The sequence below is a fragment of the Pempheris klunzingeri genome, chromosome 15 (assembly GCF_042242105.1).
Source record: "Pempheris klunzingeri isolate RE-2024b chromosome 15, fPemKlu1.hap1, whole genome shotgun sequence".
In the NCBI taxonomy this organism is placed as follows: domain Eukaryota; kingdom Metazoa; phylum Chordata; class Actinopteri; order Acropomatiformes; family Pempheridae; genus Pempheris; species Pempheris klunzingeri.
In genome coordinates, this window is record NC_092026.1 from 9485887 (window position 1) to 9511978 (window position 26092).

Sequence of the window (26092 nt, forward strand, 5' to 3'; positions counted from 1 at the left end):
TATTTTTTCAGCTTTGACTAAATAGTCTGTCTGAGTTTGCTGCTGATCTCTTGATCACAGACATCGTTTGTAGTTGGTAGTTAGCCCACATGGTCTCCATGTCCTCTTTCCTGCTGATTACCGTGTTACACCAGATTTAAGACGTTTGTCTTACACTTTTTTTTTCTTGAGACATTTCTGAGAAGGATATCTTTAACCGCAGATGGCTGAACAGTCATCACCAAAGCTTTCAGCCCTGGAGCCTTTTCTCTTCATGGCATGCTGCCCTGAGGATATTTTAGTGCAGGGATAGGCAACCATGTGCCAGAGTGTGCTGAGAAAAGGCTGGTTTTTATTTCAGCTGAACACTGCAGCAGCTGATGCTTCATCCTCCATATCTGAGGATGAAATCAGCTGCCATTTCCTGTAGAGGACACAGAAGTTAATAGACTAAGGTTGCCTAATGTGAACTGTTTGTGGAGCAGCCACAAGGTGACACTGTAGCACAGCTGAGACAGTGCAAGGCTTCAACCAAAATCAGCTCCTACAGTTGATCCCATCCTGGTGTAATAAGTAAGGACCTCTTACTTATTGAATATTTACATTTCAATAAGACATGAATGATTTCCAAGCTGTGATTCTTTCTTTTTTTTATCTCCTTCAAGGAAATTGCTAGATTTCAGCAGGAAGTTTTTAATGCAGCAAAGGTTGCATCTAAATGAGCCAAAGGTACCGTGAGTGGATCTGATGGACTTCCAAATGAGGGGTGAAACTGGACCAGACTTACTCCAGACAATCTGCTTTGATCTCCCAATCTCCCCTGTGATACGCAGCGCTGGGAAAGCCTCCTCTACACCTTGTAGCCCTAAAGCAGAAGAGGCAGGAGGGCTTCACTATCCTCCCCCTCCTCTCCTCACTGCCCATCTTTCTCTCATTCTTTACACACACACCCACACTGGACCGTCTTTTGAAAATCTCTGGCTTGATTTAAAATTCCTCTTCAGAGCGTGTCATGCATTTTATATGCATGGCGAGTGGGAGAGAAGAGGAGGGATTGCATGGGGCTCCAGCCCAAATGAACTTCCCTCCGCTGTTGGTCTCCTCAGGGATATATATATATATATATATATATATATATATAAATATATATATATATATATATATATATATATATACACACACACACACATTTACACACACACACACACTCCTTCACCCCTCTCCCCTCATTTTCTCGCACCCACTCAACTCTTTCAACATTAGTTTTACTGCATCATGCTTTTCACAAATTCCAGCGAGCAGCAAGAGTGCCGTAGCCTTTGAAGACAAGTGTGATCAGAACAGAAGCAGGGGGTGTAAAAAACCTGGCCGCAGGGCATTTGGGTTTTTGCACTCATGTTTAGCAGCGTATGGAGCAGAAGAGGGAGGCTGACAAGTGCAGTGTTTGGGGACAGCTTTGATGTCTGATGGGGTGGGGCTGCTGCTCATGTACAGGCCTTCACAGGGAGACAGTCACGTTGACACAACCGAGCTAATATTTATACAGTTCTTAGCTGTGGATGGATAACAGATAATCAAAAGAGCACTGCTGATATGCTGCTCTCCACCTAAATATCTCTTATTCTCTTTCTGCCTTGCTGACACGCTCAAAGATTAAGCTGAGAATCGATAAAAAAGCAGACGCAACATGAACTTGGACTGCAGCTGCTTGAGAAATCTGGTTTATTAGGAACAACATGATCCAACTAGCTTATCGTGGATATAGCAGTAAACAACAGAAACACAATTCACTTTTTTTTAAGTGCTACAGGTTTGTGATTATAGACATAAAACAGTACAGCAACCATAGTGCCTACATTCATATATGCACAGATAATATAAAAAAATTACAGTATATTGCTGTTAAACTGTTCCTACTCCAGCTCATAAGTCACCCTCTCTTTGTCTCTCACATACACACCACTAGGAGTAGCACACACTGTGAGCTGTGGCAATGAGAATGGGGTGTCTTTTAGTGATAACAGACAAGGTTTGAAAGTCTGGCAGGTCAACATTTTACAGATAAGCGCTGAGTTATCATGGGACCACATAGTTGACAAAAGTTAGGTTGATATAGCACAGTAACACTAGACAAACCCTCACTGAATAGACTGAGCGGAGTGAAGCGACGTGTCTGCTCCTTTTTGTTTTTTAAATTAAAGGTTAATACAAGTGAACTTTGGTTTCCAGCTCTCTAGGACTATACTGTAAATCTGTGGCAGTTTAAGCTGTAAGTAAAAGTTAAATTGACAGTATAGCAGCCTTAAGCCAATATTAATACGACACAGAAATTCACTTTTTAAACATTTTTCTTGTTATAGTAGCAGCCAGGAAACAATGTAGTTACAGTGTGATTCCATAGAATGGAAAAAAAAGTGAGAACAATTAATTTTTCATCAAAGTACTGTTAAAAGAATCTGTGATCTGGTACCTCTCAATAAATAGAAAATGCAACCTTTGCTGTTATTTGTTATCTTCTACCCTATTCCGTTATAAATATGGTTACACACAGTGACTATTTATTGTCTAAAGACAGTATCTTTCATCCATGCAATGTAGAAGCTGAAGATTTTTAATGACAGAGGAAAGAAAAAAAGATAATCACTTTTCTGTAACCAACTTGCTAAGTACTGTGTACATTTCCAAATTTTCTATCAGGCTGTAACACAAGACAAACATCAATAAAACAGGCTGAAAAGAACAAATCAATGACTGAATGCATCTGCAGACTGGAGAAGAGGGACATCTCAGGTTCCAGCGCACGGGACACGCTGGCCTTAGTCCTGAGCAGAAACCCTGCTGTCGTGGTATTCCACTCAGTCATCTGTGGCCGGGCGAGGTTTTCTCGGTCCACGTCAACAAGCATCTTTGTCAGAGTTGATTCTAGCATTACAGAGTTGCCTTGGGGGCAGCCGGGGGGGGGCACATGTTTTTAGGGTCAGCTCTGAAACCTGGGTGAGCTCTAACTATCTGACCACAAATGGACTGAGTAAAGAGTAAGAAAGCTGTAACAGAGGTAGAAAATAGAAAAGAGCTCATTGCTTTTAGAGTTGCTTGGTGCTAATCTGAGATCAATGGTGATGCTTTGAAAGGGCAGTAATTTTAGCAGAGGAGTGGTCTCGTTCACATTGCTTTGCTTGAGGAATGCACACATGAAATCTTGTCCGTTTATGCTGCTGGGGCGCCCTCCCTTCTTAAGATGCAAAATGCAATTCTTCGTTTACTTCTACCTTACTGTTTTTGTGCTGTGGTCAACATTTTTCTCCACGTATTCATCAACATCTGACATTTTTTATGCAACGATAGGCTTCTTCGGCTTATCAGAAATTGCATTCGCTTTTCCCGCTGCACAGCTACACAATTTGGGGGTTTGGCGTACGGCAAAAATTAAAATGCAATCAAGGAGCTTTCAATAACTCTGCAAAAGGAAGATCAGCAGAACTCAGTCTTCCACTGGCCCTTCCTCTACTTATTAAAAGCCAAGGACAGTATAATGGTGCAGTGTGTTCACTGGAGCTGTCTGAGGAGTGAAAGCAGTAGACACACAACTCGCTGGTTGTAGCAAGCTGTTTCCATTATACATTCTGAGCAGCTGTTCTGTGGAGGAAGTCCTTTGAAGGACGGCTGCAGGGGGGTAACTGGAGTCCACAGTTCAAACGGGGTTCTTCACCCTAACAAGCAGGGGCGGGGCTGCGGCCGTTTCCTCTCCGGTGTAGGGCATCATTGTCCCTGCACCCCCATCATCAAGGCCTCCAAATAGAGGTCCCGCATGAGCTCTGACACATGCAACGTCTACACTAACACTCAACGTTCATGCTATAACTACTACAGAAGCAGGCAGAACAACAACAAAAAATAAATTCTCCTCCTTTCTCCTCAGTCGCACTGAGCTTAACGTCATTACATCTAAGCTACCTCTTTTCAAGACGTCCTCTGCTCCGTATGCACTGTGCATTCTGGTTGCTTCAGTTGTTTTGATTTGTGTCTGTTTTGACATGGAGGAGCGAGGAAGAGGGAGTTTTGTCTGAAAGAGGGCTTTGAAGAGAGCCAGATTCAGAAAAGTCTGAAGGTTGTCTCTGAGGGGTCAGGGGCGTCTTTAAAAAGAAAAAAAAAAAGAACAGGCACAAGGAGGAGGAGGAGGAGGAGGATGAGCAATAAAGTCACGCTGATAGGAGGAGGGCTCGTTCACTTCTGTGTAAGGTATGCACCGATGGTGAGGCCAGCTGCCCCGAGAGCAGCCAGACCAAAGACCGTCTTAATGGAGGGCCAAGAGCAACTGAAGACGGAGTCCCTCTGTCTGTCATACAGCTCCACAAAGGCATCCTGGGAGGGAGACAGGAAGAGAAAGACATAGTTAACCACGCTGTCAAAGAATGCTGGTTATCTGTTGGGTGGAGTCAAATAGAAAACACCATACAGGATAAGGCTGCATCAAATTTGTTCCTACTGAAGATGTAAATCTTTAAAATCAGGTCACAAATATATAAAACAGCTGGGCACTGTAGAATTTAACAAATGTCGCACAATCAGAATTAAATTGTGCAATTGTTAGGGACTATTTTCTATTGCGGATTAATACATATTTACTGCTCTAGTGAGTATGGCAGCAGATATGGCAGTTTGTGGGACTAACTCAAAATACACTACAGTGCCCATGCTCATTGTTATGGAGAAACATGTCACTCAGTGCACCAGTGCGGCTCATTGATGTGTTTTTAATAGTCTTTGGACAACAATGGAGCTCTATGGCTCAGAGGAATAAGCAATATGAGGCTCTGACTACACTGCCAACACTTGCTGGTACTAATGTGGCCTCATCATTTGAAGGATTGGTTCATAAAAATGATGAAAAAAGATTTGACAATGACGTGAGGTGATTAATGGGATTTCATCTGATTTCTTTCCAGTAATAGTATCCTGGTTACTCTTAAATATTACAGATAAATGTACTTTTTTTCAGTGCTATGAGCACCACAAATAAAGTTCTATCACTTCCATTGTATTGGAGGGGCAGCAGAAGTCTCAGTGGGCAAATATCTCACATTCTTCACACTTTAAAGACAAATTATCTGTGTGGTTAGATACCTCTGAAGGAGAGTGAGAAAGTATATTTTTTGCAATTTGGGTGAACTGATCCTTTAAGATGTAAATCCCTTGGCCGCCAGCAAATATGGGTGGAAATAGAGTGTTATTACACCCATGCTAACATGGGTAAGCAGTTTCATTAATGTTCATCAGCTCTTACACCCTCCTACACACAACCTCAGGCACCCTTCACGCAGAGAGACACAACACACTCAGAAACACACACAAAACAAATACGGGAATCACCCCCCCCCCCAAAAAAAAAAAAAAAAAAAGCCCATTTGCAACTGCACGTCAACAGATTTTGGGTGTTTTTTATGGCATGTGGACGAGCCCTGCAGCACCCGAGCATAAATATATTAATGCTACTCAGAGGAGGCTCTGCTTTCTGCTGCTAACAGGAGTTTTAAAAGAGATCTTTTACAAATGTACAAATTTGTGCGTGTGTGTAAGGCCTGTGGAGCAAATACCGCGCCGTGTGTGTCGAGGAAATACAGACATCTGCTCATAAGCAGCGACAGCAGGAACAGCTGGACAGGAAGTCATGGTGCTAAGCTCCCAGCTCTCCCATACACACACACACACACACACACACACACAAGTAGATTATCCTGAACCCAACTAGAACAGAGTGTATTTTAGAGAGGTTTAACAGAGGATACATCAACACTTTCCAACTGAATACCAACTCTTCTGTTATGAAGCTAACCACATCACCAGTGTTGTGAAGCTGTACGTCTGAGCTCCTTTGATGTGTAGCTATGTTTTTAGCGGTAACTTGACCTGTCTGTGAACAATGGTGAATTGTTAAGTTTAATTCACTACAACATTACTGTGCCAGTTCCCACGGGAATCTATCATCATTCTATTTTAATCTGTCTTGATTTAACTCAATTTACCTACAGTAATTATGTTTTGTGTAATTCCAACTGGAATACACACGTTTCCATTCGACCTTGATCTAGTAGAAACAAAACTGGGTCATTATTTTCTTTTTTGAAGTATCACATTTTAATATACAGTTTCCGTTTATCAAACAAAAGCCCACACAGGACTAAAAAAAAAAAAGGAGACATCCATTCTGAGGGGATGTGGGGAGACAAGAGTATTTCCTGTTTCCCTCTCCTCCCTTTCCGTCCCGGAGCATTCCTGAGGCTGGGGGCCAGTTGGTGACACAGAGGAGGAAGGATCAGCAGTTTCTTCCCACTTCAGGCCCTCTGGTGTCAAAACACACTGCGCTCTTAAATAAGCCGGCAATATCTTTAACCACATGGCATTTCCTTTGTTGCTGTTAAGCGCTGTTAAATATCCAAGGCTAAGATAAGACAGAGAGTCTACAGCCATGCTAACGGCTCTGTAGGCCCATCAGGCACGGCCATGCCTCGAGCTAAATGCTAATGTCAGCATGCTAACATGCTTGCAATGGCAATGCTAACATGCTTATTCTGAGCAGGTAGCCTATAGTACTTGCAATTTTCACCATCTTAGTTTAGCAATTTAGCATGCTAACAAACGCTATGTAGCGCCAAAGACAAAATACAGGGTCACCAGAGTTATTATAGTTCATATTTAAGGGAAGACGAGTGTCTGAATTCAATTTCATGGCAATTCATCCAATAATTGTTGAGATATTTCACAAAACTACACGTTAAACCTCATGGTGGCACTAGAGGAAACATCAGGTTCAGTCTGGAGCAAGGTGTCGGGCCAGCTACTAGCATGGCTAAAAATAGAGAGCAAAATATCTGATTTATTCTAGAGAACTGCGAACAAGCCCCATCTTTCAGTAATGATCCCCTCCTCCTCATCTCCAGGATTCAGGTATTAATTAGAGAACAAGCTCCTCAGTCAGACCTCCAGCTGAGAGGAATGTGTTAGTTGGCAAAAACATTGCCCCCATCTTTTTTTTTTTTTTTCACCTACTCCAGGAAAATAACAGTTTGCTGAGGGAACAGCAAAAACCAGCCACCAGGTCCAGCAGCAAGTGCATGTGACTGACCGCTAGCAAAGCTTGACAAAATGGCAAACTCATGATGCCTGCCCTCAATAAGCCAGACAGTCGGCATAGATTATCATCTATTTAAGTCTGAAACAAAAGCGGGCCAATTACGGTAAGAGGTTCATAGGAGCGGTGATGGATGTTTAAAAGAATCCCACAAGGACATGGACGGTAATAACTCCAGACTGACCCAGGGGAGAGCTGGGAAGCGGAGACAGAGGAGGGAGGGAGGGAGGGTGTCAGGTGGATATCATGAGACTGACGCATGCTCCACTTCAGCTCCAGGAACTTTTTCACCCACATGTTAGCAAGCCGTGCTGCCACAACCATGTGAGTGGTGTGAAAAACAAACCTTGGTACTATTTCTTCCTTGCTCTCCTCTCTCGCCCTCTTTCTCCTTCTGTATTGACTTTCATTATGAAAATCTGAGCCTTTGAAGAAAGTAATAATAAGCAGCTGGCAAAGGAGGACACAGGAGGCTGACAGGGACAGGAAAGGACAAAACATCTGCATTCATCACATCAACAAAAGACTATAATCCTCAAAAACTCATCTCATTGCCCTGCAGCAAACCATCTGCCATTGACAGCAGGTGTGCATCAGGGATTTTTAGTCCAGGCTGCAGTTCTCTACAGTATTCATTTTTTGGATCAATGGCTTTTTAAAGGTCACAGTCGCCCTACTGAAGCCAAGAATCCAATGGGAAAACGCCTAGCAGAGTTTACACACTCCCTTTCCTTCGTTTTTACTGCACACAATGAATTCCTCTGAGAGACACATACAGAGGACTAAAGGAGAACAGCAAGGACTTGAGAAGATCCCCCTACTCAGCCATGCGGTGGCAACTTGCTGAACGAGTGTCATGGTTACCTACGCTGGAAGCTTCACACATGATTTGCTTTTCCCACCAGCGGGAGACAGACTGTCCTCAACCTCTGATTTGTTTTTCACATGATTTAGACCTCTGGGTTTTGCTCGGTGTCTTTCACATGGACACAAAGAGATTTTACACTGTCTTCCTCGGATGGCCTTACGCTATCTTAAGGACTACAGGAAATACCAAACATTTGCCAGTTCCTTTGGGTATCCCCCTGCAACTGGGAATGGTCCCTCGACTTGTGCCGACGATAATGAGTCATCTTGTGCGCTTGGCTAGCTGCGTTAAAACCCCAAGCAGCGCTTTTCCAGTCGTCTCTGTTTTGGGACGTTTCTGTGGGTAATTGCGGGCAGACTGAGACTGAGAGAAAGGGATGTGGGTTAAAGTTCAACTTGTAATTAAAGTGCCTGTTGTGGCTTTGCTGCTATATTCACCTCTGAACCGAGCTTCTCCCCACGCTCTGTTTATTTCCTAAGCATTCACATAGTAATGTACTTATAATATTGCATATGCTGCAGCTGCCGCCCTTCTTTGATTTTCTAATGAGTTTCTTGCAGACTTAAGCTAATTAAAGTCAAACAAAACTCTCATCTCAGGAGCCGAGGGGGAGCAATGGGAGATATGGAAAAAATGCAAGGGAGGCATTAATGTCCTTTGTAACAGATCTGTTTTGAATACATGTGCAGATGCAGAAAAACAAACAAAGAAAAAAAAAAGCACTCCTCTCCACTCCAGACACAATAGGTGACAGGACAGCAACCTCCCGTCTGGCAGAAAGGTCGGGTTCGATCAAGTCTCTGGAGTGTCATCCATCGACCAGCCGAGCAAAAATGAGATGACGGAGGAGTTTGTTGCAATACTCATTACCCAGTGAATCCCCCTGTGTCAGCACCGCAAAACAGCTCGGAGATGAGGACACTGAGCCCTTCACTGCTGTGTGACAATACTGCAATACTTGGAAACAACAACCTCACAGCCAAGTGACGGCAAACTGGGTGGATAGCTATACGACTGTGGAAAATGTGCCAAGCCATTAGCGAATAAGACAACAAAACAACATTTAACTCACTAGCAGAAAGCAAATAAGCATATTTCCCAAAAAGTCAGAATTTTTCCTCAACACATTTTAATGCCAAATGGTATTTCAGATAATTTCCTTAAAGTGAGCATCCCCTGCTTTTCTTTCTTGTCTTTTTAAATGGATTATCTTTTTGGTTGTGAACTGTTGGTTGGATACAGCAAGTCATTTCAGGTTCTCTGTGCAAAGAGCTATAAAACTCGGGATTAAATCACCTTGTGAAAACTTCATGGCACAAATGAATAATCTGCAAACTAAACCATGAATTCATCTGTATGACACCTTGAGCAGATACAATAACAGCATCTTTAAAAGGATATTATATTGAAGTGAAATAGTCAGATAATTAAGCACTTGGCCTCTGGTCCTACAAGTAGCTTTGCTTCAATGACGCATCACATCCTTTAAATTCACCCAAGGAATTAACAGCATTTTTAATGACCAGAAAAGATGGTTAACAATAGAGAGATGCCAGTCTGTCTGAAAAAAGAGACAACAGCAACAGAAGTCCTGACATGAATCAAAAGAAATGGGAAACCCTTTTAATTTGCTTTCGCTTTGGGTGTCATTGGAGATTCAGGTTTCATACCTGGCAAGGTGCTTTCATTGGACTCAACTGTAAAGGGAGAAACATGTTTGACGTTGGATGCTACCCTAAAGGCTCATAAATATTCAAATTTGCGTCAGCAGCAGCATTTGTGTGTTTACAAAACAGTGCACTCTCCCGTGGGAGTGAGCCTGCTCTACTGGAACATGAAACGTGATCGCCAGTAAATCACCCACACTTCTCCTGACACTGTGCGTTTTTTATTGTCTCCATTTTTCATTGTCTACACCACCAGATAAATAAGGATCGTAACTTCACACATGAGACGTTGGTTTCTTTGGAGATGAATAACGCTTCACTTGTTTTTTTTTTTATCCCATCAAGGAGGCAGGAGGAGGAGGAGGAGGAGGAGGAGAACCACTGGGGTTAAACTGTCCAATTTGTGCAGCAGCATCAACTTTTTTGGAGAATACACTCAGATTTTACAGACAGTTTTGATCTATTTATTTAACCTTGACTGAGCAGTTATATGATCCTTGCAGGCCCTTTATTCTTGTTGAGCCCAATGATTTGTACTGAGCAGCTTTGATCCAACATGAGATGAAGGACTGGGTGACCTTGCAGGCTTAGAGAGGTGAGGCCGAGTGGTTTGTATTTGCTCTCCTCCTGCACTTTTGCAATATGGGCACTTCTGCACATCTCACTGAAGCTCAGAGTGTATCATTTACCATCAGTCACCTCTGCATGCAAAGGGAAATCAAAGCAAAGGGAAAGCCACAGAGAGAATAACAATAAATCAGACAACCTTAGCTCAGTCTTTAACAAGCCAGTCCTGTGATTTTGACCTTGACTTTTGACTTTGTCCTTCACAATCAATCCAAAATCCTTCACAATTGCCAAAACTTGGCACAATGGTTTCCACAAATAGATACAATTCAGCTGAAAGAGGATGTCAGCCTCGTCTGGGGATGTCTGCGCTGAGCCCATCTGGCCCCCCGTGTAGGAGGAAGTGACAGTAGTTGAACTGGACAGAAGCGGCAAGGCTGTTGTGCTGCTATAAATATCAAGAGGCTTCATTTGAGCTCCCAGTTCAGGGCTGCCCAATCTAATAAAACAACTCTCATCACCGATGCTGGGCCCATTTAAAAGGCCACCGATGACGCGCGAGAGAGCGGGGAGAGAATGGAAAAGGCTCGCTGACTCATCATGCACACTTGTAGAGGCTGGTGTGTTTTGAGTGCATTAAACATGGCTTGAGTGGCTTTCAAGTAAAGACAGGATGTCTGCCACTTGGGTGTCTAATAGCTCTGTGCTCTCTCCAAGGAAGCCTTGCATAGTACATCCACTGTTCCAGTGACGTGTTTGTGGCTTCAAAAATCCACGTGGGCATGTGCGAAATGAGATAATCGTGTGAAACTCTCCATCCTCGGTTGTTTTGCTCAAAGTTCGCTCTCAGGAATGCAAGAGCCCTTGTGTAAAAAGCCACTTGATAAATTAAAGTAGTATCTGTGGCATTTAAAACACACAGAGGCACTCAGCGGACAGAATGGTTCACATTCTCTCCGCAGTTTGGGGTCGCTGAGGTAAAACTTTCACATTTCAAACTGCTCTATCAGCTTTAAATCTGCTTTGGATAGCTGTGTACAGGAACCAGAGCACCTCTTGCCTTGGCAAAACAAGGGAGCGTGGGAGCCCCCCCCCCAAAGCCGAGCCCCTACGCCTGATTGGTTCAGCTAGAAACCTCTGATAGAGACCGTGGGAACCAACAGATTCCCAGGTGGCCTGTTGCTTCTCTCGTGACAAACAGAGCCCATGGGAGAGGCTCATTTCCTGTGACAGGGGCGGCACGCTGCTTCAAGCCTTAAAAGTCGTATCCACTGACCCCTTCAGACTCTGAGACCACACAACCACCATCTCAAATGCAGTGGAGCTGAAAATAGACCGACTGATCTGAGCCAAAAACGACTACTGTATATGGTGTAATGAATGGGATGTGTGTGTTCACCATCTGCAGCATGCTTGATGTGCAGCACATGTGGTGGTGGATTGTTCTGAACTTGCCCGAGAAATGAAGTCATTTGGTTTTTCTTGCAATGGTGCATTCAGCATTTCAGTCTTTGTGTGTGTTTTTTGTGTGTGTCTGTGTGTGTTTGTTTCAAGCCCTGATGTAACAGAATGACACAATCCTAATGCTCAAAAAGGGGCTTTTCAGGCAGCGGTCAATGCGTAAGTCTTTGTAAAAGAGCTTGACACTTCGGTTAGTGTTAAGTCACTTCCTGTGCCAGATGCTGCAGGGATGACATCACCGTCTGGTTCGAGACTATGGCTTCTCTGTGGTAGAGCCAAGTATGGTTAAATCACAGACTCTGTGCGGGTAACTAGGGAAAGACTAGAGGCAAGCCAAACATGTAGTCATACTAATACCGTGGAGAAAGGCGGGGGGGGGGCGGCAGCCGAGAGCTACAGTTGGTTAGACACTGTAACTAAGAGATTTGTATTTGTTTTGAACCATTAACTGACTTCTAAATCGTGGCTCCAAATCTAAAAAACTTTAACAAAGGGGCTAGTGTAATGTTCACAAAAAGCAGTAATGTGATTTTTCCTTTGATGAAACTCCAAGTTACCCCTGTAATTTACAAAGCAGTGCCAAACAAATCGAGTGTAATATCATTTAATAGAGAATTAAGCATGCCAGCGAAGGAGAAAGTATTAGAACATCAAAGCCAGAGGCCCAGTGCCTCTCACGGTCTCCTCTTTCATACAGGAGACATCTTGTGTAGTTGGCCACTAAATGAAAGCTTGTCAGTTTTGGCAACAAGATATTGGAGCGGTTTGGTGTGATTGGAGTACATGGTGCCAGGTTTCAGGTTCAGCAGTGTTCTCCGTGTACCCATGTAAATGAGAGAGGCCACAGTCTGGGACAGGGCATACTGTGGGCAGAGAGGAGCGCATCGAGGATCTCAGATGACCGATAATGTCACAGAAAACAATCATCTAGTTGACGTGCAGCTCCCTGAGGAACACCTTTGAAGTGGGGAGAAGAGGAGTTGAACCATGCTGAAACTTTTCCACAAACTCAGGGTGAACATAAATTCTGCCTCTGATGGTACATTTACCCTTCTATACTCTACTTAAGTATATTTATAGGTACTTGTACTTATTTCTAATTTATGTTACTTTATACCTCTACTTCTTTCAGTGTCTAGGTGTGTGTAGAGACCCTCAAACTATAAGAAAAGATCACCCTTTCTCTTTTTCTCCCAGGCCATTTTTCAGTAATTGTGTGTGAAAACACTCTGTTTAGCTTTGGCTCTCCTTATGATGTCGTAAGGGGATCTGTTGATCACGTGACCTCCTCCAGCCCTTCAGCAGGCCGATTGTCCTCGCTCACTGAAAACCTCCAGAGTCCACCTCACTGTCCTCCATTGTTTTTCCTCACTGACACCAACTTCCAGTAACACAAAGATGCCAAAAGCGAGAGCATATCACACAAATAAGTCTGTTCTTCTCAAACAGAGCATGCAGAAAGAGGCTAAAAACAGCTGCAGCAACCATGTCTGTAGGAGAAAAATAGTGTGTTTTCTAAACATGAAACCAGGTAAACCTGTAAGACCTCTAAGTACCACTATGAACTTCAAAATGAATATGGGACCTTTTCATAGATTGTAGTAGTGGGTTTTTAAGCTTGCAACCCCTTAAATAAAAGTCTAGTTGGAGCTAATTGTCATGTTTTAGATGTCTGTGAGTCCAGAAAACTCAGCTGATGTGCTTCAACAGGACAGGGTGGGTGTGGACTGGCAGTGACCTGAACATTAGCATAAAACTACTTGACTTTAATTCAAATATTGCAAAAATCCTGATTGGTGTACAGACGTATGTGACAACCCCTTTTCTCCACTGAGCCCTGCCTACTTTCAGACCAGCTAGAGCTAAGACAAAACTATAATCTCTCTTGTGAAACAATCAAAACTGTTCCAACTTTGTTCTCAAGGTTGGAATACTTCTTACAGTATTGTGCTGTTGCTGTTAACCGTAGTAAAAGATCTGAATACTGTATACTGCTCATATTTCTCATATGTCCGTGAGGGCATTTTGAAAACAGAAGGTATCATGTTGAAAGAGGGAGTAAAATTCAACATGGTAAGAAAAGCACCTTTGCTGAGGGCTGAAATTGTGAAATGCGTGACTGAACTTCTCTATCCTGCAAGGAGCATGAGGTCATTTTGAAACAGGGGGGATGGGGAAGCAATAACTTCTGGCTGAGAAATCTAAAACCATGTATCCACAGCCTATATTGTGTTTAATTGTCAGCCACATTAAAAGAAATCTCAGAATGAACTCAGACCTTCTGGTGGCTGATAAAACTTTTTCCTTCCCTCTTTGCTCTTCTCTGTGGCCGTGAATACTGGGGAAAAGTTCAATGACCTCTCTAAGGCAACCAGCTGATTTTCATCCAGAGGGAGAGGAATGAGTGGAATGCATTGATGTGTGGAAGCAAACAACTGCGCTGTGAGCGCCTGAGAGGCCTGATATGAGAAAGAATGAACCTTGAAATAACCAAGTCGACTGTAAGAAACACAGCTACCTCACACACTTTCATTATGTAATACAATAACTACATTTAAATCAATTTCAGATATTGGGGAATGTGATTTATGCCTATTCAAGCACCTAAAAGCTATTAGAACACTATTCCTGGTCTTTTATCCTGTCTTTGGTGTGAGTTCAATGTGACTCACAGAGACCTTGGAGAGAGCAATGTTGAGCTACATGCTATAAAAAAACGACTGATTGTTTGAAATGTATTTGGAGCAGGTTGGCTCTGTCAGAACTTTGTGACCTTCCCTGTCTGTATGCAGAGACCAAAGGGAAACAAGCAGAGCCTACCTGATGAATGATAATAAGCTGCCTATTGTGACGATGAAGGTCTGGTGTGGAAATGTGCAGAAAGCTAATAAGGCACATGTCAGTTTCACAATAGAGGCGTATTTTCTTTTTTTCTTTTGGGATTTTCTCTGTGGAATAATCCATGGAAATTGTCATTAGTGGTATTCAGTGAATGCCTGTTGTGAGCTGAGTAACCCTGATGCTGCAGTGCGGTGAACATTCAAATATACTACCTCAAACCTTTAAACCAAACAGAAGAAATGCATGGTTACTGCATATTCAGCTAGCTGTTTTTATCTTTCATTTGTGCTATGTAATGCCCATGTGGATGTTTCACGAGTAAATTCCTCTGCTTTCTTGGTCAGCAGAGGGATCAGCTGAGAATCAGATGATTGTTGAGTCAGATGACTTTAACTTTATCCAACTTTGCGCTATAAATTTCTATGGACTGAGCTAATCCACTCCCACTTCTCCAACTCACGGCTAACAGCATGAACTCCAGTTACATCAAAACCATTTGCTCTATTAGCTCCATTTTGCTTTGGTCTTTCAACCATGGTGGCCTGATCGTACTTTACCAACCATCCATACTATTTTCCAGCAATTACCCCGGGAGCCTCAACCTGGTTGCAGCCCATGTGGCAGTAAAAAGGACTGGACTGCCTGTTTATGAGCCTCCTCCACTTGCTTGCCATTCCATCTCTCCTCCTCCTCCTCCTCCTTCTGAACCGTGTTAGCCTCACCTCCTGATCAAAGACACCTTGTGAAGTCCAGACATTTCATCCAGGAATATTTCTGAACCCACTGTCCTCCCTGGAGTGCAGGGATGTGGACTCACATTAATTCAAATCTGGAAACATTGAAGGTCAAGGGGCCTGAGTGCCTGTTCTGGTAGATTGGGTGGTATCAGAAAATGAGTTCATAAAGCTAGCTGATAATTCGACAATCAAAAATCTATTTTACAATGCTATAGTAAAATTCTGTTGATTAAACAAGAGAAAATACACACTTATAGGGCTCTTTCTTCTGTTTTCATTACAGCTTGTTCACCATGAAGCACCACAAAATGTGAAAGATAAATGAAACACTTTATAGGTCAATTAGAAGAGTTAATTAAACTTCTGGTGGTTAAATTTGCCGACATGAGGCTCGTCTAGACATGTCGCAGTTAACACTCCTTAATAAAGCAAAATGGCGCCTGACATAACTGAATCCAGGCATCGTAAAAAAAAAAAAAAAGAAAAATTGTTCTGACATAAGTCATAAAATGATTGCATCCTTAGAACATACACAGGCATAAAGCGCAACTGTATTGTCAAATAATACCAAAAATGCTAAACAAAATACCTGAGAAGAAAAGGAATCACTGTCACTTCTCCTGTTTTCATTTCTACATGTTTTCTTTGAAGTATCTGTCATTATTTGAAGTTGTAATGACAGCCCAACAACCAATTAAATGCAGCACACCTTCAGAGTAGACCCACTGAAACTGGTGTAATATAATGGTATGGCAGTAGTGGGTATGTCACTGCTGGAGAGATATCCCTGTCAGAGGTAATATGCAGAAGCAGTCTACTGAAAACAGCAGGGGTTATCTGTGACAACGATACAACGTCTGTTCACTGCAGCAAGCACTCAAAATTTAGTTGTAGGTTCGTGCGGACATCAAGAGTTAAGGATGGCGTGGAGTTTCACGAACACTGCCCTGAAACACTATGCAGCAGCAGCAGCAGCAGCAATGTTCCCTTGGCAGAGCTTTTATCTTCCAAACATCAGGGGCGTATCATTTTCTCTTCACTTCAAACCTAATCAGTCGCCATCAAAGGTGACTGCCAACAGGGTGGTGCTGCGTGAGCTTTACAAGGAGTGAGAGCTCCAGGTTGCAAACATGCACACACACACACACACACACACACACACACACACACACACACACACACACACACACACACACACACACACACACACACACACACACACACACAAATGGGCTTAAAGCCATCAGCATAAAAGTGCTAAAACATCTTGCCAAGGTCTCTCAACAGAGACACTTTTTACTACACAATGAATTTCAAAACATCACCTTCATATACAATCTGACATTTACAGCCACTGGTTCACTGTGTTAATTGAGTATTTGCAAAAACCATCGGAAACACTCAATCAATACAACATAGTTGAAGTGATATCCGAGCAATGGCTGACCTCACTCAGCATCCACCGAAACAGATCAGATTTCCTGAGGGCTGTTTGCTCTGCTGGCAAAAATCACATTGGGGAAGGGGTCCAGAGAATTATTTACCCCAGACCTCCACAGACAAGGCAGAGAAATCTATTTACCATTATCTGGCTGTTGTCATTTTTTGGAAGGGCATGTACTCAGCATTTCATAAAAGAACCAATAATGGCATGCTGTTTGTTAATGGCCGGTGCTGTGGCTAGTTGCACAGGGAAATCCCAGCGGACATGGTAGCGGTGTGTGTGTGTGTGTGTGTGTGTGTGTGTGTGTGTGTGTGCTGTGGCTGAATGGCAGGGCTAACAGGAAGCTAGGCACCCCGGGGCCATCTGCTCCCTGCCATTGCTCACATGTCACCCTGTGACAACACAGCATTATTGATTCACACCACCACATCCGCTTCTGTGTGTACTTGCTGATGTGCCATGCTATATGTGTGTATGCACATGTGTGTGAGTGTGTACACAGCCATTTTGTGGACACCAAATAACTGATTTGTACCAGTACATCCGCTTCTGTGTTTGCCTGCTAGTGAGTCTATTTGAACTCCATAAACCATAAAGGGTCAGTTCACCCAAATCATAAAAATATGAAATTCTTTAGCCTTGCATGTAGATTCATTCATCTCTACAGGGCATTGCGAAACAATGATCAATTATCAAAACATTGATAATTACCGCTTTACAATCATTGCTGCTGAGTCTTCTGGCTCAACCCCAATACAATGGAGATGAATGAAAATCCACTTATCATCAGCATAAAAAAGAATATTTGAAAAATCCAACACCAATACTTCTTCCCAGACACGACGCAAATACTCCACAAACCTTTTTTTTAAATGTTTTTTTTATATTGGGGCTAGGAAATAGTTTGCAGAGAAAACGCTCAGACATGGGGCGTAAACAAGTCGTCTAGTTATTGTGATTTGCGTGAACTGGCCCTTTAATAACCATTTAGGTTATGGTATGCATGCAACAGGCTCTCTCTCTGTGAACAAGAAAGTAATTTAGGGGACACTCCCAGCTGCATTTTAAACAGCAGTGGCTATTGTTGCTCTAGAAATTAATTGAGAATATCAAATCTCTTTTAAAACCCTTTTGGGGGTTTGTCCCAAAAATATCTACAGTAGCTAGACAATGGGAGGAACCGTTTAACCTTGCCCTATATTGATATGCTGCACAGCTTGCAAGGGTGTGCCCAGTGGCAAAGTCAACTAATGTCTCAGTAGACTCCTCATTATCCCACTCCCACCGTGGCAAGAAAGGTGGAAAACTCTTTTATCTGCCGTCTCAAATAGTTCATAAGGACATTTTTTTCATGCAGATTGGCGGCGTGTTTGTGATGTGAACTAGATGACGGCACAGAAGCAAACAGGGCAGGGATTTATGTGTAACACGACAATTAAAGGACCACACGGGAGCAGTGATGGTAACGCTGCTATATTTAGAGGCTTCTCACATGTCCCTGCATTTTTTAGGAATCTGGAACGTTACCTGACACTGAAAGCCTGGTCTCAGGGTATTAGTGTGTTGTGCGCGAAAGGATCGGGCACGTGTACAGTATGTGTGAAAATTAATATATCTATGGTGGTGGGGTAAGAAGCAGACAAAGGGAGAAAGAGGTTGAGAAAAAAAAAAAGACAGGAAAAATAAGAGGTAATCTCTCAACTGGAGCACAGACAGCCTTTGGGGCTCTACTTGAGGGACATCCATTTAGTGTCCAAGTTTATCTGCTCCATATATAATTCATCAGTGTGTGTTCTGGCTGGGATAGTGGTGCTTTTAAACAGCTCAGGCACGTGTCCCTCACGAAACAGGAAAACAGCAGGTTGAGGTAATTACTGATTTGAACTAAATAATAAAAGGACATTCATAAGGCTGCATTCGCAAACTATGCCTGAAAGCCTACAGTCTGTAGACTCACGCAGCCCCAGAGGTGTACATGAAGAAAATTTGCAAGAGACAAAATAAACAAACAAAAACCACACACGTCAGCCCGTAAATCGCCTACAGTGGTTCCTGAATGAAGCACGCCTTGCTGACATGATTGTCCAACGACAAAAAAGCCTACACCCTTCACCGGCCACTCAGGAAAGAAACACCCAGGTCGTCTCCATTATTTATTTAAAGTCGCTGTTCCCCAGCAGACATTCCTATGGCTCTCCTGAGGAGGCCCAGAAATAAGCACACAGGACAGGGTGGAGGGTCTCTGAGGAGAGGTGAGGTTGTGGAAATAGGCGCAGCGCTCATAAAGCACCAGATTTATGCTCTAGATAACAGTAACCGAGCTCTATTCTAATCATGCTGTTAAAGCGATTTCCATTCACAACAAAGGTGCATGTGTCTGGCGTGTTCATGAAATGCTCGGCATGCGTGGTATGGCAAATATGGCGTAAACATGACATAAAAGCAAGGAGTGTCATGTCAGGCTGAGAAGAGATCAAACTAAATGTCTGACCTTATGTTCAAGTCAACAGTGTGATAAAAATCCTTTGTTTGGGTGAATTGAGCTTTAGAGAGACAGCGTGTTACTCTGTCTTCATGATACCAGCCTTTTCTATAATTAAGACTGACAGCATGTCGACAGTTTGGGGATCAACTTGATTTTATTGTCAGAAAATAAAAGAATTGCAGTTCAAATTTTGAATAAATGGCTAAATTATTCATTGCACCAAATCCAGCTGCAACAACACCTTATGTTTGTTATTCTATTTAGTGGAAGGTTGTAGGCGAAGCAGGCAAATTACACTTGGATTTTGGTCAGGTAGTGTTTCAGATACAAGTGATCTCAGCATAAAAACTATCCGACGCTCTTTTTATTGTCACTGAAAGTGCACCACCTAAACCATAAAGGGTTATTAAATCTGCTTTCCAAAGTATTTCCACACACTGGACTGAATGTTTGGAACAAAGGCCTTTGTGCTTTCAACATCTCAGAGACCCAGATAGCAGAGGGAGTAGAGATCTCTCCAGGCCTGTTCCTGAAAGAAAGTATTCATGTCAGACTGATTTGGAGAGTTACAGCCCAGCGCTGCCTGCGTCTTTGGGAAATGTTTCTGAGATTACAGTTGCCGGGCTGATGGGTGTAAACAGTGGCAGATGGCAAGCGACGAGGCCTGCGCGGCTAAAGAGGTACAGTACGGGGAAGATCTTGGCTGCTTCTTGCTCCTTTGTGGCGTATTACAAAGCTGAGAGTCCACATCAAGAGGTAACATTGTTGTCCAAAGTCAGCCGCAGTTACAAACATTTGAAGTGATATTATGTTGTTATTTCTCTGTTTTGAAATTTCGAGTGGGAGGGGAAAAACCCTAAATGCCATTTGCATGAGCAATCAGTCATTTCTCTGTCTGATTGCTGGAAACAAGAAACCAGAATTGATCCCACACTCTAATTTTCGTGAGGCCTGACTGATAAACAGCTACAAATTAACAGATGAAAAAAGGAAAAACTCCTGTGAAAAGAGAAGATTTCTAGCTCATGTATCAATCATGATTCACAGAGCTCATTACACTGTCAACGCATGTGTCCTCAAACGCAGCTCTCCTTCACTCTCAATACAGACTCAAACAGCTGCCACAGTTTGTGTTGACTTGTGTTTAACAGACTGAATTTACATCCTGAAGACACAAATTGGAAGTAAGTGAGATCTCATTGGGATTTTTTTTGCCTTCCCGTGAGTGACTCCTTTGAGAGTGACTTTGTTTGGGTTTTTCTTTTCCTCCACTATTCTGCCGACATGTCACCTATATGGAGATTAATGACTTCCTCACTGTCCCAGATCCACTCAGCCTCTGCGAGGGAGGAGAGGGGCGCAGCCAGATGCCCGCAATACCATAGCAACATGCAGGTCCCACCCGTCGACAAGCAGATTGTGCTCAAGGAATCCCCCACAGGATGGACCCCACCCAAGCCAACTTACATTGTCTGCTCCTCACACACACACACCTGTGACACACAGAGAAATAGGCCACCTGGCTAGCAGCATTCCTCAGACACCTGATCCTGCTGTTTGAGACTTCAAAAAAGGTTTTGAGGTGGTTTAACTCCTTCCTCTTATGTACTACATCAAAAGAAGCCACATAAGAGCCACAAGCCTCGCACACAGAGGCTAGTGGCTCTGCGAGGATGTAAAGAGCCTCGCTGCCTACGTGCTAATGACAATGCTGATATTTAGCAGGTATGTTTACCATGTTCGCGATCTTAGTGTAACGTGTTGCTCACGTCTGCTAAATAGCAGCACACATAAAGTAGAGCCGAGGCTGATGGGAATATCTCTAGTTTTCCAGGTATAAACCAAAGCATTACCAAATTAACGTTTGATGACTGTGACATCACCAAACCAATGTGACAGTGGCACTACGAACTAAAAAAAACAGTAAGGGGGTTACCAGAATCAGTAGGATTAATCCTCTGGGGACCATCAATGTCTGTACAACATTTCATGGCAGTCCATTCAATGGTAATTTCAGTTTTGAATAAACAAATAAATTTTTCTGCATCATATCTGAAGCTGTTCTCAGTCAGCCTTCCAAAGTTGTGAAACCGCTGTTTTTCTCTTGCAGCACTTTTTGGCATTTTGCTCCATGCCGCCCCCTCAGCCAGTCAAATGTCTGAGGTCAAGCGTGTAATTTCAGAAGTCGGACGCCGTCTGCCACTTTGTTCAATCACTTGGTATTTACTGCATGTGCCTGTAAATAAACACCTGCGCACATTGTGTGGGTGAGGCTGCAGCCGAAATGCAATCGTCCCCTGATGAGTGCAATTTCTGCCACCACAAAGGATGAATTTATACAGGTGGAGAAAACTAAGTGTTAAGGACAATGAAAAGACAACGTTTTACATCCTGGAGTGTGGGAAGTAATCAGTGCAGAATAGGAGATATTTCACCCTCAGCTGGGTTTTGCAAATACAATAAATGCTTTGTTATTTCGAAAAGGGCTGAGAGTTTTGTTTAACTAAAGTATATTTGACTCACCGGTGATGCCTAGACTCAACAATGATTAGTGGGCACTCCTATTTTGGACTCAAATTGTCTCAAAAAACAGGAAACAGAGGGTGGCTGATAGCTGTTCCCACACTATTCTCACATGTCAAAATGTCAGTAATAGGTTGATTAGCCGCTCGTCTTTGTTTTAAAGGTGGTGGAAAACACAGGGCTCACCTCTTGCACACAATAACACAATGGATAGTGTAAGTGAGCATAAACACAACCTGTCTAAATGCTCATATAACTATGTTTATTCAATGTCTTCATTGTCATAGTCTGTACCCTCACAGGGCCAAAAGCTCATCCGTAGGGTGCAGTAATTGAAACATAAAATGTGTTTTATCCTCGTCCCCCTGGGAGCCACCTGGCAGATGGTGGATGAAATGAGCAAAATGTTTATGACCCTTCTACATGTGTGATCCCAAAATGGATGGAAACCCTCAGCAAAGTCCAAGATGAGCAGATTAGACATAAAAATGTCACAATCCGCTCAAAGCTTTCACACCAAAACAGATTGGCTGCCAGATTATATCCAAACAGTGGCAGCCATTGTTGGCTGAAACTACCACTGAGGATACTGAGGTCATGTCCTCGACTTTTGAATTTGTTTAAGCGACTGGGGATCTTCTACCGTTAAAAACATATATATGAGTTCATTATTTCCACACCAGAATATGATTAAGGCAATATAAAGAAAGCTTTGAAATTGCAGAATAAATAAACATGTTTCTTTTCTGTTGGTTTTAATGGGTCTTAAGTCTGGCTACAGCCCTGAGACCACTAAATGGGAATGTCTGATAAGAAATCTCAGGAACTTGAGGTCTGGATGCATAATTCAAAAAGAAACAAGAACAAAATCCACACATTTTTAGTTGTTATACACCAAAGAAGTATCCCACTCTTCAGTATGTATGAGGCTCTTCAGGCTCAACAGTAGCTCAGATGTAGTAGCACATGCTGAATGATACAGTGACTTTTCTGTATTTCAAACACACCCAATCTAGAGCACAGACAAAGCTTTGTGTCTGCAGTGTCAGTTATTAAATGTCAGGTAATAACTGAAACACACACACACGAACACCTCAGGAAATTCCCTACCTGAAGGGTATTCAAATGGTTATATAAATCAACACCAGTGTCTGCTAGACTCCTGTCTGTCTCTGCTGAAGCTTAAAACATTCAAGGTATAAGCTCACATGAGCCAGTGCTAATGTATTCTGAATTAAATTGGTTTAGAGCCCAGTTTGAGCCAAAATAATTTGGATATGGTTTCCTCAGTGATGAGAGTAAAAAATCCACCAAAATGTCCCAAAATGGAAACATATGCTTTCTAATAATCCTGAGTAATCCTCTGGATTAAAAGGCTGCGCTCACTGTCTGAAGTGGTCACAGAGCAGCAGTGATTCAGTCATCTCCGCCCAGCTGGAAAACACAGACTATGATGACCTACATTATTATAGCAGACACAGGCTCCAGAGACCCTGAGCAGGCATCTCGGCAGCCCAGCCTGCGCCGGCTTTAAGGCCCAGGTCTAAAAAAGCAGACAAAACAGTTCCAACCTAGATGCACAGAGGACTGTATGTTAAACACAGCGGCTGCAGATTAGCACTCTGTGTTCCTGGAGGGCCCGCCCTCTGTTCCCTGCCTTTGATATGTGGCACAACCTGCCACCTCCAGGGGCAAGCCAGACTCAAGGGGAATGTTAAATGGTCCCTCCCTTTGAGATGAAATGTTCAATATGAATCATTGATGATCGCCACCCCCCACCCACCCAATTCTGATACCTTCTGGCTAAAATAACCCAGCAGCACAAATGTTGTGCTCTCATTAAGAACACTTCTGCTAATTAGAGGCTAATTCATGGCAGATTGGTTTAGTAGCTGTTTAAGGAGCAGGCTGCAGAAAAGGTGAACTGACGCAAATGGGTGTGATATTGGAAACCGTTTTCAGATTCAAGTCAAATGTTCATTTCTCTGTGAATGAGTGCAAGTGTTGGTGTATAAAGGTAGAGTCTTGATGTCTGTCCTCATTAGCACCTAGAGTTCATGTGTCATTCAGATGTGTAGCTGAGCCCTGTCCAGTCATGCCCTGAGGCCTAAACACATTAATTCAATGGTTTTCTGTTGGCTGACATGTGTCTTGTGGCCTCATCCCACCTGGTACAGACATGACCTAATGCATCACATCACAGCAGCACCGCAGCACTCTGCACCACAGAGCTTTAGAGACAGGTAAATGCAGAAAAAAATACCACTGAGTTCTTGCTAATGTGGTGCATTAAATACTGTTTCCGTGAGTGTCAGTTCCTCCTGGAACATGCTAGACTGCCCTCTCTGCTCCATGACAACTGCATGGCTGCCACTGGCTCTCCACTTGATAGGGCGGGCTTTATTTAGAGCGTCGGGAGGTGTGACAGAGAATGCTGTCTGATTGGTTAAAAGAGTTTAACAGCCACCGTGACCATCCAATCAGAGCAGCCCATAAGTGAGGACGTCCATCTCGAGCATTCGCGCTGCCGTGCGTAATGGGCACATCAAGACACAGATTCTTATTAATGATCAACTACAGCGGTGGTTCCGATTTTACGCTCAATTAAGTCACATCCAATGCATATTTTGATCTCAATTAAGCACTAACCGAATTCACCGATTAAAACCCCTTCAGACGGAGCAAAGAGGGACTTTTGCGCCCCCGTGGCACATAACTGCAAAGCGCTCAACTACACGGAATCAGACCTACCCATCCCCCGTTATCTTCTATCCAGCTGTTCAGAGGTCCATTTAAATACTCCGTCATCCAGTCCGCGATGTTGTCCACCTGCGATGTCATCTCCTCCTTCGCCACGCACTCCACGCACACCGTGCCCCCGAACTCGAAGAAAGCGATTATCCGGCCCCAGTTCACCCCGTCCCGGAACAGTTCGTCTATCACCTCGGCGAATCTCCTCTGCGCTGTGGTGGAGGTGAGATACAGCTGCCGCGACATCTCCGTGAAGTCCGGCTGGTATAGTCTTTCAAGTTCATCCCCAGCCTCGCGCAGGACCCGGTTGATGGCGGCGTGCGGGTCGGACTGGAGGAGCCTTTTGCAGACGTGGGGGATGCTGTCGCTGTCAGGCCCGGAGCTGGCTTCACGGCACCGGCGGACCAAAGTCGGCGAAGGGGCAACTATTGACCCATTATTAGCAGCATCTTCTTCCCGGACATCATCAAATCCCCAAACGTAGCCCTGTTTGGAGAGTTTATGGCAGATATACTTTTCCACAATGTTGCGATTACACTCGTTCGCCATTCCGGCTTAGTTTGGCACTTTGTATAGACAGAGGTTGCCCTAAATAAAATGCATTATGATCGAATCTGTGCGCTGTACAATGCACAGGCTTATCCAAAATTCGGCTATGTTCAAATATGAGCAATGCAACGAGTAATCCAAGACGAGGAGCAAATGCCTCGTGAGTTGAGGAAACCCCTCCTTGATCAACTGCGCAGAAAAACCGTTTTAAAAGTCGAAAAATACTGAGTCCGTGTCAGCAGCAGTCTTCATTTCACGAATCTTTGGAGAGACATTGGCGACCTTCTCTTTGCATAGAAATCCAATATGCGGAAGAGGTTGGAGTAGTGTTCATCTACTCCTGTGCACATCACCCAGACGTGGATGTGTTGCGAATAAAATCATGAATGAGGGCCAAAGTTGTACGCGCCCGACGGGGCTTTAAACGCCGCCAACTATTTTAGCAGCGTTTACGCACAGCCAGGCGCGGGACTGTGAGCCAGACAAGGTCGGACTGAGTCCTCCTCCACGATTGCTCCTCATATCCTCCTCAGCAGCTCCCTGCCCACCGCCGCACTGGTGCTATTCCCGACGTCAGTTACGCAAAAAGTAATTCCTTTGGCTGCACACGAAGAACTGCACTGGAAATCACCAATAACCTCTGTTCTCATGAATGCACGTTTAAATCCTAAATATTATGACTGAAATCTGGACAACTCTACCAAAGCTTATCAAGACGTGCGCAAGAAAAGCACTTAAAGGATCTTGGTTAATTCATGAGGAGTACAGGAGCATCCCATTCAGCTTGGGGGCCGCTTTGATGTGGTCCAGCCACCCCCTTGTGGATGAAGATCCAACGCTGCAGTACAAAATTGATGTAGGCTACCTGTGTACAGTTTCCCTGTGTTCTTTGATTCCTTATCTATCCTGCATGTCTTCCTATTCTCTGATGGGAGAAAGGAAGTGTCTAAGATCCTGTACTCTGAAAACCTGAGAGCTACTTTGGAAAGTTCCCTCATAGAAGATTAAAATCTCATCTCCTCAAACAGAATATTTAAAAACCCCCAGCCATCCTTTAGCTATATATAGTAGCATATAAGAGGAGGAAATGG

At 43.4% G+C, this 26092-nt stretch overlaps 1 protein-coding gene across 1 annotated transcript; it reads right to left on the reverse strand.

Annotated features, from left to right (window-relative positions):
* Positions 1-1690: 1690 nt before the first annotated feature.
* bcl2b (BCL2 apoptosis regulator b) lies at positions 1691-25479 on the reverse strand. Its single transcript, XM_070845642.1, has 2 exons — positions 24453-25479; positions 1691-4341 (listed from the first exon to the last, which is right to left on the reverse strand). Exons 1-2 carry the CDS (start codon positions 24999-25001, stop codon positions 4204-4206), a joined length of 687 nt encoding a protein of 228 aa, XP_070701743.1. The 5' UTR covers positions 25002-25479; the 3' UTR covers positions 1691-4203.
* Positions 25480-26092: the final 613 nt, after the last annotated feature.